Source organism: Rousettus aegyptiacus, unplaced genomic scaffold, assembly GCF_014176215.1.
Source record: "Rousettus aegyptiacus isolate mRouAeg1 unplaced genomic scaffold, mRouAeg1.p scaffold_m13_p_5, whole genome shotgun sequence".
Taxonomy (NCBI): Eukaryota; Metazoa; Chordata; class Mammalia; order Chiroptera; family Pteropodidae; genus Rousettus; species Rousettus aegyptiacus.
In genome coordinates, this window is record NW_023416308.1 from 76,238,629 (window position 1) to 76,251,773 (window position 13,145).

Below are 13,145 nucleotides of genomic sequence, written 5' to 3' on the forward strand. Positions count from 1 at the left end.
AGTAAGTGGCCCAAGATCACACAAATAGTTAGCGATGTTGCTGGGATTCAAATGTAAGCCTAGGTCTAGCTCCAGAGACCACACTTGTAGCCACTCTGCCATATAGCCTGATGTCTGGGAAACATCCGAGTGGAGATATTGAATAAGCAGTTAGATACTGTATGAGTAAGGAGTTCGGGAGAGAAGTCTGGTCTAGCATTATGAAACTTGGACATAGTTAGTGGACAGGTGAAGCTAGAAAGGTAAGTTAGGGTCAGCCACCAAAAGAGCGACACGATCACAAGATTAATGATGAGATCAAATCCTCGAAAGATAACCTGCCCTCTCTGGTGTGGTTATGTTGCGGCTGCCAGCCCCCGAAAGACACATGGACCACCAGAACGCAGTGAGTGAGTTATAGGAAACACTCTTTATTCAGCCAGCTGTGTCTGCCAGGAGTACGCAGACCCCAAATTAAGCAGCCCCAAAATGTAGAGGTACAGGGTTTTTAAGCCCTAAATCCCATTCTTCATTCTGTCTAAACACAAAGGGCTATCTTTCTTCTTCTGTTCACTACCTGTCAAGTTACAGGTCAGGTGCGTAAGCAGGGTTACAGAAGCAGAAAGCTTGTTTAGAATGTTATGTTCCTATGGGTAACAGCCTATGTTTCTATGGACATAGCCATGTTCTCATGGACATGACCAAGCAGTAATTTTCCTGCAAGTAATAAATTTCTAGCAATCATTTTTCAGCCATTACAGTTAACCCTTTGTTCCTGCTTCTTAGAGCCAGAGAGGGTACAAGCCAAAGTACTGTGAGTGCCCCCCGCCCCAAATGCTACCTACTATGCTTCTGCTTAGACTGTCCTTTATTTCCTTTTTTGGTCCACATCCAGGGGCACCTCGTGCCCCGTATAATCTCTGGCAGACAATAGGTACTAAATAAATGTTGGTTGGTAAAGGCTCCCTTTCTGCCTACTCTCTGTCATTGTCATGGTATTTTTCAGGCTGCATTTAACTGTCCACTTATTTGTCTTTCCCCCTAATTACTTGGTAACCTCTCAAGGCCAAGGACTCTGTTGGATTTGTTTCTTTTGTTTAAAACTCTCATAGCCGCAGAATACAACCTTCCAGGTAATCTCTTCATTGAGTACCTATTTGCTACCATATCTGTGCTAGGCAGTAGTGATACCAACAATACCATCAACAGACAGCAAGATGAATAATATCAGTTGGGGACAAAGAAACAACAAAATCAGGAAAGTCGTGGGGCGAAAGCACAGCTTATTTGTGATGCTCTTTCTGGACAGAGAAAATTGAGGAAGGGATAGTCTCTATTGGCCGCATAAGACTATTGTCCACCCTGCATTTGATTTCCTGTGCTTGCTTATCCAGGCTGAGGGGAAGAGAGGGGCAGTGTGTTGACAGGGCAGGGAGTGGGAAGGAGGAACTGAGTTATTATGTACAGGCAAATGAGATGTAGCTATGCCTTCACGGTGCTTACAATTTAGAAGAGGTAGGGCAGGATAGGAAATGTAAACAAACCTTTGAAGTACAGTGTAATAAGTTCTGGAATTGAGGATGCTGGTTTCTTCAAATTTGTTCTGTTCTAAAAAGAAGTTACAGGTAGTCTGAGTTTGGTACGGTATAAGAAGTCACTTTCAAAAAAGCAGAGCAGTCTCATGATGGTTTCAGGAAAGAAAGGAGTTCACCTTCAGTAGAGATATAAAGACTAGAATGGACGATCCCATGAATGTGTTGTAGAGGATGCTCTAGCCCAAATGTGAGGGTAGACCAAATGGTCTTTGGGTGCTTCGGACTTCAGTTGTCAATGACCCTACTTCCCTACCTTTATCTTGGCCTGAGGATGTCATCTGTAAAATGAAGAGGGTTGGATCAAATAAAGCTCCTTCTAATGCTGCCATTCTATGATATCTGCCAAAATCAAGTGAATGAAAAAAAAGTTCTACTTAGAAATATTGAAGAAAGATCCTATAATTGCCCCTAAAGTGAAAGAAAGGCTTCTGAGTTAGCATAAAAGGGATATGATGACCCTTGGCTCACAATCTCTTGCATGAAGCTGAACACGGATTTCACGTGCTTGCTTATCCAAGATTGGATTACTTTGCTTTCCAGATTAAACCCCTCATTTTCTTCTTGAGAAGTGGCAGACCTCCAGATTGCTAATTAAGTGACAACAAGTTGGCTTCCTTGGTTCTGAAATCAGAAAATGATGGGGGGGCAAGAGGAGGAATTAATTTTCTTTGGAATTGGAAAGATTTAGGGAAAGGTATATTTAAAAAGATACATTATTAAAGCTCAATATTTACAAATCCCAAAGAAGCTTTTAGGGATTTAGGGATTTAATCTTTGACTTTTAAAATCAGCTTTTTATTGTCAGTCAAAATACCAATGAGCATTAAACTACAGGGAGCAGTGAGACAGGCACTTACACACTGCTAGTGCAAGTACCAATTGATAGTCTTTCTAGAAAGCAGTGTGTAAGACCCTTAGCATGTCACATCTTATCATCTTTGCTGCTACAGCCCTTTTCTGGGCCCCATCATCTGTTGACAGGAGTTTGCAATAACTCATACCTTCTCTATCCTTCCCCTCTTAAGTCTGTTTTCAACACAACAATCAGAATGCCCCTTCTCAAAATAAGTCAGACCATGTTATTCTTCTGCGCAAAACCCATGATGGCTTCTCATTTTACTCAGAGTAAAAATCGAAATCCTTACAGTAGCCCGTAAGGCCATACATGAGCCAACCAGCCCTTTACCTCTCTGGCTTTCTCTGTTACTACTGTCCCACTCGATTGTTGCACTTCAGTTACACTGGTCTCTTTGCTGTTCCTCAGGCATGTCCCATGTACTCTAAACTTAGGGCCTTTGCACTGTTTATTTTGAAATGTTTTTCGTTGTTATCATTAACTCTATTTCCTTCAAGTCTTTGCAAAAACTTTACCTTCTCAATGTGTCTTATGCTGGTTACCCTATTTAATATTACGGTACCCTCTCCCCAACACTGTAGCACTTTCGAAGTCCTTTACTCTGCCTTTTTCTCTTTTCTATAGCATTTAAGACTGTGTTTGTTTATATTTACTGTTTATCCACTGCCTTCTTACACCCTCTTAGATTCTAGGGTCCACAAGGGCAAGAATCATAGTGTCTGAAACAGAGTAGATATTTAAATATTTGTTAAATGGCTGAGCTTTAAAAATAGCACTGTCTTTTGACCTAGAAATCTCATTTCTAGAACTGGTTCCTAAAGAAATAATCAGAGATTCAGTCAAAAGTTTATTTAGGTTCTCATAGCTTATTTATAATAATGGAAATTTGCAAACAACCTAAACATCTGAAAGTAGCATAATGGTTAAATGATTTGATATAGCTACATAATGGAATATTATAAAGATATTTAAAATGTTTTGAAGAACGTGTAATTACATAGGAAAATGCTTATAATATGAAAATGTTAGAAGGTAGACTATAAAACTGTATATACCCCTACCTCACACCATACCAAAAAAAAAAATGTGTCAATGATATAAATATAAGAGCCAAAACTATAAAACTCTTAGAAGAAAACATAGGGGTAAATCTTCATGACCTTGGATTTGGCAGTGGATCTTTATATATACCACCAAAGGCATGAGCACAAAAGAAAAAATCGATAAATTGGACTTCATCTAAATTAAAAAATTTTTTGTGTCAAAGGCATTATCAAGAAAGTGAGAAGACTACCCACAGAACAAAAGATATGTGCAAATTATACATTTGATAAGGGTTTACCATCCAAAATATGTTTTTTAAAAAGTATAATTTAGTATAAAAACAACCAGTTAAAAAATGAGCAAATGTTTTGAATATTCTCCAGATGAGGTATACAAATGCTTATGAGCACATGAAAAGATGTTCATCATCATTAAGCATTAGGGTACTGCAAATCAAAACCACAGAGATACCATTTCACACTAGGATGTCTGTAATCAAAAACAAAACAAAACAAAACAAAACAACAAGTGTCAATAAGGATATGGAGAAATTGGAGCACTCATTAATTGCTTGTAGATATGTAATATGGTGCAGCCACTGTGAAAAACAAATAGTTTGATGGTTCCTCAGAAAGCAAAACATAATTATATGACCCAGCAATGCTGCTGCTGCTCCTCAGTATGTATCCAAAAGAATTGAAAGCAGCACTCAAATACTTGTATCTCAGTGTTCATAGTAGCAAAACCACAGTGAGATAACCACCTCACACCTACAACAATGGCTGTTATCAATAAGACAAGTAATAAATGTTGAAGAGGTTGTGAAGGAAAAAGGAACCTTCACACACTGCTGGTGGGAATGTAAATTGGTACAGCCACTATAGAAAACAGCAGGGAGGTTCCTCAAAAAATAAAGAATAGAATTACCATATGACCCAGCAATCTCTCTTTTGGGTATCTGCACACAAAAAAATTTGATCTGTAAAGATATGTACACTCTGATGTTCAGTTGCCATGTTATTTACAGTGGCCAAGACACAGAAACAACCAAGTGTCCTTTGATAAATAATTGGATAAAGAAGATGTACATACATACAATCGACTATTACTCAGCCATAAGAAAAGAAGAAATACTGCCATTTGCGACAACATGGATGGATCTTGAGATAATCATGCTAAATGAAAATAAGTCAGACAGAAAAAGTTGAGACCCCTATAATTTCACTCATATGTAGGATATAAAACTGAAAGCAAAAATTAACAAAACAAACAAAAACTCATAGACACAAACAACAGTATAGTGGTTACCAGAGGGAAAGTGGGAGTGGGGTAGATAAGGATAAAGAGGGTCAAATATATGGTGACGGAAGGAGATTTAACTTCACATTTAACGCAGAAAGCAATATACATATGCTGTATTATTGAATTGTACACTTGAAACCTATATAAGTTTAGCACCCAATGTCATCCCAATAAATGTAATAAAAATATGTAAAACAAAACAAAAACAGATGAATGTATAGTGTGGCGATACATACAATAGAATATTATTCAGCCATAAAAAAATAAAATTCTGATACATGTTACAATATAGATGAACCTTGAAAACATTATGCTAAGTGAAAGAAACACAAAAGAACAAATAGTGTTTGATTCTGCTTATATAAAATACCTAGAATAGGTAAATTCATAGAGACAGAAAGTGAATTAGAGGTTAACAAGGGCTATAGGGAGAGGGAATAGGAAGTTATTGTTTAATGGGTACAGAGTTCCTGTTTGGGAGTGATTAAAAAGTTTTAGAAACAGATGGGGTGGTTGTACAACCTTATGAATATAATGCCACTGAATCATACACTTAAAATGGTTAAAACCACAAATTTTTTATATATATTTTGTCACAATAAACAATTTCAAAAACATATAGCACCTATACAGAATACGCAGTGGTGGGTTAGATCTGGCTTGTGAACAGGGCTCTCTAGAGCCAGTCATGAGCTTCTATTCCCAACTATTCATTCAGTGATGTGGGTAGCTTGGAATTGGCTATGGTGGGAGTGTTTACACTGTGGAACTTGGCGAATGCTACAAAACAGCTCCATCTCAGTTCCCTGAGCCAGTTATTAAATATTTACCAGCATACCACTTAATATGTGTATAAAAATGCATAGAAAACTGTCTGAAAGGATAGATGCCAGACTGTTATCACCTCTAGGGAGAAGAGTGTTGTGGCAGGAATATAAAAGTAAACTTATACTTTTACCATATACATTTCTATATTATTTCAACATTTTTATAGTGAGTATATAGACATTTTTCTAGTACATTTTTTTTTAATGGACAGGAAAATCTGCATACGTTAGTGGCTTTTTATGGTGTTGGTGGCTTTTTTCTTTATATATTTATTTTTTTTAGGCGAGGCAACCCTTGATTGACCTCACAGATTTCAAGGACCTTGTCAGCTTACAATCCCTTATTTTTTTTATTTTTTATGCCTACAGCACCTGGTCTTCTTAGGTGGTCTCCCATCTAAGTACTAACCAGGCCTGACCCTGCTTAGCTTCTGAGATCAAACGGGATTGGGTTTGTTCAGGGTATCATGGCTATAGACGGTGGCTTTTCTCTTTAGAGGCTAAAAGCTAGTCACATTGTCTGAAATGGCCCACGAAGGCCAAGTCTGGGACCCGGATTCTGTTTCCTCAGAAATCTGCTTTTCTTCTTGTTTGAATAAATTTAGCTTTTCTTGTCTCTTTGTAGGTTACCCAACAGCCTACCCAGCAGCGGCCCCTGCCTACAATCCCAGCCTATACCCCACCAATAGCCCCAGTTATGCTCCAGGTAAGGAGAAAATAGAGATAGTAATGGTGAATGGGGTGGGAGGTGGGATCTGTTTAGAAAAACAAACCCTCCTGCTGGCCTTTTCCTGTCCTGAGTTGCTTTGGGCTCAGCTTGTCCAAGTCTGATTCTCCTGGGAGTTCCCTCTGGGAACTGGGGCAGTTCAGCCTCAGTTTGGGGACAGGGGTAGAATCTCCTCCATTATACTTGGGACTTAAGATTGTCCCATTTCTTCTCTACTGGAATGTCTGAGATGTGCATCTTCCTCACAAAACCTTTTCTGTTCTCTCAAACGATATCCAAATTTGTACTTCGCTCAGTTGCCCCTGAGAGATTCATACACACACACACACACACACACACACACACACACACACAGAGCAGACTTTCTGGGTGTGGATTTGGAAGAGAGTGAGAGTGAGAGACTTGCCACCAGAGGGCAAAGAGCTGGTTTTCAAGCTGATGCAAGAAACTTGTTTTTCAAAAATAATAAAAGCCCAACACTCTTTGCATAGAGGTTGAAATATGTTTGGAAATGTTGAAAAAGTTTGTTCTGGTTTGGGCTGGGAGCAGTACAGAGGTCTTCCCATTGATCATAATCCCCACACTCAGCTGATGTCTTAACACACAAGGTGCAGAAGAAAGACTATGGGCTCTGCAGTTAGTCCTGGGTTGAATCCTGATTACTCACTAGTTGTAAAGCCTTGGACAAGCTGCTTCACCTCTCTGAGAAATGTGCTACCTACCTAAGCATTGTAAATGGTTTTATATAAGTTCCTCTTTGTGTACTCATTAAGGATTTATTTTTTGATGTCCTCCACACTGGGATGGAAGAAAAAGAGGATACCATCTTTGCCTGGAGTATCTTACAGTCCATTTGGGAGCTGTCATATAAACAAATTCATGACAGTATGATGAGTATTGTAAAAGGAATACATAAGAGAGGAAGCAGAAGAGCGAACAGCAGTCTACCTGAGATTGAAAGTTTAGTGAGAGGCTTCACAGAGGGCCTAGCAATAGGGGGAAGTAAGAGGCATTCTTTTAAGCACACAAAGGTGGAGCTGTCTAGGCAAAGACATGGAAAAGCATTGAATGTCATGATAATACCCCCATTTTCTTATTTAGTAATTATTCTAGAGTTAGAAAGCATGAAAGACCTTAGAGATCCTCCAGTTCAACCCCTTCACATGACAAGAGAGATTCAGAGAGAAGCTGTATTTTGTCCAAGTTACCCAGTGAATCAGCAATAGCATGTGGACTAGAACTCTTAGCAGATCTTTTGGCCCTTGGTCTGGTGCTTTTCTGTGCTGATCCATTACTTTACTGTCATTCCCTTTTCTTCTGCGATGTTTAAATGAGAGAAGAACATGGGTTATTTCAGAAGACCTAGGTTTGAACGTTGATCTGTCATTTTTTATATTAGCAAATTTAAAGTCACCTGACCTCTCTGAACTTCAATTGCCAGTCTCTAAAGTAGAAATCATGTCACAGTCGCATTATACACACACGCATACATATCATGAAGTTATTAGATAGCCCCTCTGTTTGGGGCAAATGAGAACTATTTTATGCAAATAAGTGATGTTAAACCCCTAAAGTGTTTACATAGATGTATCATACTGCAGACATTTATTTTGGCCTTGTTATGTGCCCAAGACACTCTAGAAAACATTGCAGGTGATTCAGACCTGGGGAAGCTGCAGTCACTGTCCTCAAAGAAGTTGTGAGTAGAGCAGTGACACATGGGCTAAAAACCTATAATGGTATTTCGGTATTTTATTCTGTATTTCCCAAAATATCTATAATAGGAGGCAGAAATAATAAAAGCTACAGAAATTCTCTCTGATAAAATACTTAATCAGATTGGTAAGGTCTATCTTAAAAACTGTTGGTTTTGATTATCAGGTATCTCATAATATAGAAATGATTTGAATGCTATTATATCTGGGAATTGGCTTAGTAAACTATCCAGTCTAAAACAAAATGAAGTGAGTAGTTGCAGAAAGTTGGGTAAGACCTGGAGTGAAAATGCATTGTCTTTGTAGTCACAAGGCCATCAGCGACCTCTGTGGAAGCAGAGTTAGTCAGGTGGTGAGACTGGGAGTAAAGAAGTAGACATCATATAGAGACTACTCTCATAAAGAGGCTTGGCCCATCTAATCTCAGAAGCTAAGCATGGCCGGGCCTGGTTAGTACTTGGATGGGAGACCACCTAGGAAGACCAGGTGCTGTAGGCATAAAAAATTTAAAAAAAATAAGGGATTATAAGCTGACAAGGCCCTTGAAATCTGTGAGGCAACCAAGGGTTGCCTCGCCTAAAAAAAAGCTCGGTCAAAAGGGAAAGGAGAACAAGAGGATGTTGATTAGAAGGGAAGGTAGAGTTAAAGGAGGGGTTTTTTTGGAATATGAGCATGGCTCAATAAGTACTGATGGGAAGGGGCAAGTGAAGAGGACAAGTTGGATGCAAGAGCCAGACGGAGCCAGGCCTCTAAAGAGGCTGTGATGGGGTGGGAAATACAGAGCTTGGGAAGCTGGTGGGGGGCGGGGGTGCCTCACAGGGGAGGTCGGCTCTTCTTCCCAGACTAAAGGAAAGCTCACAGGTGGAAATGCTTAGAATAAATTGCCCACTGGAAAGTGGAGAGTTCTTGTCTGATGATTGGGTTTGCTGAGACAGGTGAGCAAGGATAGAGAGAAGGTTCTTAAGAAGAGAGGTCAAGGTGTGAAAGTCTCACTGGAAGGAGTGGGAGAGGACACTACCAACAGGTAACACAGCCTTGTAACATCGGAGGCCTAGCTGAAGGTGGATGCCCTGAACATGTCAGGACTCTATTTCCCAGGGGGTATTTTCTCATGATGTTCAGAACTTCCGGTGAGAGATTGTGGAATTGCTTTAGGATTAGTCTGGCAAGAAAGTAGAGGATGGGACATATATAGCTAATATTTTTTGAATGGTTCTTATGTGCCAGGGTTATTTTAAACTATTTATGGATATTAACTTGTTTTATATCATAATAAACCTTTGAGGTCAGTACCGTTGTTATTCCCATTTTCCAAGTTGGAAAAGTAGCATTTAGAGAAGTTAGGGAACTAGCACAAAGATCCAAGCACAGGCATCCTGCCACCACATCCACGTGTGTATTTAATGGCTACATTATAGTTGCAGTTGACCAGAGAAAAGTTGAGGAGTTAGACTAGAGCAACCAGACTAGAGAGGGAAAAGAGAGCAGACAGGAGGAGGCTGAAACTGGTGTGTGTGCGTGTGCGTGTGTGCGTGCGTGCACGCGGGGCAAGGGTGGGGGGACGCAGATGTAGAGATTGAAAAGCTCCTGGCATGTATAAAGTACTGATTAAGTTTCGATTAAAACATCAGCTCTCATCAAACTTGATTTTCTGCAATTTTGTTTTGAAAAGTCAACATATCTCTAAGCTATGACTAAACCAACCTAGACCATTTATTCAGAAACCCACAAAACCCACTAGAGAGAGTGGTAATTAGCATACTATGTCACACAGCCCCAAACTGGGAGTTGGAAGACCGGGGTTATAGTGCTAACTCTGCTACTGAACACACACGTGCACACACATACACTGGCCTGCCTGTCTCAGGGGTGCTGGCCTTTTCATTCACCGGGTCTCCTGACTGCAGTGGGGGAGCTCTTGTTATAGAGGAACTAGCTCAAGGACGGAGAGGACAAAGTAGGTTACTTTCAGCTTCCGCCAGAGCCAGCCATTTGTGATGCTGATAGAGGCCTGCAGGGTAGAAACCTGCAAAGGAGCCTGGCTCTCAGGTTTTAATTTCTCTCAGCTTCTTCATATAGACCTAAAAGTCACTTCAGAGAGAACTATTTTTAGCAGCTCCAGAGTACCCTAGGATGTCCTCCGTTCAGGATGAAAGGAAACATTTCATTGGTTTTAAAGGAAATGTAGGTACTTGGAGCTCTTTCCCAACCTCTTAATGACTTTAAGGATCTCATTTAAGAACTGTTTGGCCCCACACGAGACAGGGGCCAACGGAGACTTGTTTTCAGGTCTGGAGAACAAGTGATGTATCATATTGATGGTACTCTGACTTGAAAATAAAAGGAAAGGAGAAAATAGAATAACTAATATAGATAAAAAATGAAATACTATCTCACAAGAAATCTGTTTATAAATCACTTTTATCTGTGTCTCACTTGATTTCATAGCAGCCATGGAAAGTACAAATATATTCCCATTTTACATATGTTGAACCTGGAGAAAGGCAACGAAAAGGAATTTGTGTTTTCTGAACACCTGCCATCTTCCAGGTGTTAATTTTTACATATATCAGTTTTTATGTAATGTCACAGATGTTAATTTTTACCTTATTATTGTGAGTTAAAGCTTCTTGCTTCCAATTTTGCTCAGTGGGGTTAAATAGCTTGTCCAAAGTTGCCCAGCTAAAAGCACTGGAGCTGGGATTCAAACCCAGTCTGTCTGAGCCCACAAAATGTGCTCCTCTTTCGGTACCACATTTTCCCAGAGGCTGCAGGGAATGAAGTGCGTCTGCATTGGTCCTCGCTCTCTTGGGCTTTATAGAGAGTTCTTCAGAGGCCAAAGATGATGATTTTGTCCATGAACCTTCACATCCTCTAGCACAGAAAGTCTTAGTCATGTATGAAGTCCCTCTGCAGTACTTGGGAGAATTGAAACCTAGGATGAATAAGCAAAGAGCAGGAGCTTGGATTTGTTTACATCTAGGCAGCTTCTTGGTCAGCTTCCTGGAAAATGCCATGGCATCCAAGGAGGTGCCCCTCCTCAGTGAACGGGTTTTTCTGGATGGCAAGTCTGTCACTCTGCTCCAGGGTAAAGGTACTTCACACCCTCTGCATTCTCTGTTTCCTGTATAGTGTGGGGTAAGCTGCTATCTTGAGACAAAGTCATGTTTTTGTTACTGCAATGTATACTACTTTGCACAGATTCTTAGTGGTAATTTCAACTAACATTTCTATCCAACAGAGTTTCAGTTCCTGCATTCAGCTTATGGTAGGAGAGCTATTTTTCCTCATATGTATTATGGCCTATGAATGTGTTATCTCATAACAATGGTAGATCCCCTCTCCTTTCCTCCCCAAATCCCATCCTCTAGGCTTGGGCTCCCCCAGGTGGCTCAGCAGCAGTTCCTAAAGCATGCAGGAACATGTCTGATGGTGCAAAATCATGGGTTGGAGACACACATGAGCCGTCCCTTAGGGCATCAGTGAAGGATCATGGCACTAAAAGGCGTTTCTTCCCTTCCTGACCTCTGGGGTCTCCACGTGACCTAGGTCGGAAACCTTCACCCTAACCTGGCTGCTGAATTCAAACAAACAAATGAACAAAAATTCCTGGACCTGTATGGCTCCCCTGTTGGCTTCGTGGCAGCCCCTGTGGAGGAGTACCTGGATTATGCCTCTAAGAACCCCAAAAAACAGTCTGCCCCAGGATCAGATTTTTCATCTCCATCAGCATTCTAACATGTTTGAAGACCTGGTTGACTTTAGATACAATCTGTTTCCTTAGCCCAAATCTTGAGCTCTGGATCATTTTCAGGACATTTTCCTGGATGGAGAAAGGTGAGGGTCAAAAATGCTAAATGAGCAAGGGACCAGAGCTAGGTTCTCTGGGCAGTGTGGACTCCAGGCCCAAGGCACCACGGGAACTAATGGGCACCTGTGAGGGTCCCAGCAGTATAACTTGACTAGGTCCTTTTTGTCATAGACAGGAAGGGACCATGGGAGGGACTTGCTACTTTACCACCCTCACCTGGGCTGCTCAGGACAATTTTTTGTGAAACCTCTGTACACCTTTTCAGCTTCTACCCTTGAATTATTTGGATGTTCGACATTGAATTTGTGTGTGGCACATCTTTCAGGAGATGAGCTGTGAAAATTTCTTCTTGCCACTGCTGTGGATGCGAGATCTTGGGCAATTTACTTATGGCTGCAACCATAGATAATGTATTCTAATCCAGGTGATCTCTGAGGTCCCTTTAAATGCTAACAGCCTGTTCTCTTATACTTTTATTGTTTGAATTTTTCTAGTCACAGACTTGTTTCTTTTATCATTTGAGGGGAGGGTCATTTTTTATTTGCCTCAGGATATATGAACTTGGACAGAAGTCTCCATAAAAAGTAGGAGAAGCTCTCTCATCCATCCTTACTCCTCCAATTATAGCATTCACAGTTTTGTGCCAGGCCTTACTGAGGTGGCCCTTTGAAGATACAAACACCAATAAGACAGGGTCTCTGTTCTTAAGGAGCTCACAGTGTAGTGGGGAAGATAAAGAGAAGCCAGCAAGTATGGGGGCTTCTGTGAATTACAGGGACTGGGATAGTGAACCGTATGGGATCCTTGATGGGGCTATGGTCAAGAGATAGAGGAAAAGAAAAGACTTCATAGTAGAGATGAGTCTTCAGCTCATGATTGATGGATTAATAAATATTTACCAGGTAGCATTCAGGGAAATACATGCCAGGAAAAGTGAGCATTGTGAGCAAAAATACAGAGATACAGTGTTTCTTCATGTATCCTGGGAATGATGAACAGTTTTGTTTGGCAGTGTACAGGGTTGGAGAGTGAGCATAAGGAAAGAGTCTAGAGAGATCATAGGGCTAGATTATGAAGGGCCTTGAGTGCCACACAAGATGTTCATCCTTTATTTCAGCCTTATAGGCAGTGGACAACCATGGAATGTTTTTAAGAAAGATTTTCTAATTAGGATTAAGTCTTAGAAATATCACTCTGAATGCAACTTGGAGGTTAAATTTGGTGGGTTTCGAAACAGCAGTAATAGTTCAGGTGAGAGATGATGAGCATTTAAATTAGACCTGTCCATA

General features: G+C 40.5%; 1 protein-coding gene and 1 pseudogene across 7 annotated transcripts in view; one reads left to right on the plus strand and one right to left on the minus strand.

The window, feature by feature from the left end:
* Nucleotides 1-13,145, plus strand: part of FAM168A (family with sequence similarity 168 member A) — a 156,957-nt gene that overhangs the window by 124,375 nt on the left and 19,437 nt on the right. For 5 of the 7 annotated variants that reach the window (XM_036221201.1, XM_036221202.1, XM_016161471.2 and 2 more), the window contains 2 exons: nucleotides 6,229-6,309; nucleotides 11,287-11,313. In XM_036221201.1, coding sequence (XP_036077094.1) covers nucleotides 6,229-6,309; nucleotides 11,287-11,313 — 108 coding nt within the window. The remainder of the gene's footprint in view (nucleotides 1-6,228; nucleotides 6,310-11,286; nucleotides 11,314-13,145) is intronic. The other 2 variants (XM_016161479.2, XM_016161477.2) reach the window with 1 other exon arrangement.
* LOC118603412 lies at nucleotides 5,964-6,082 on the minus strand (annotated as a pseudogene).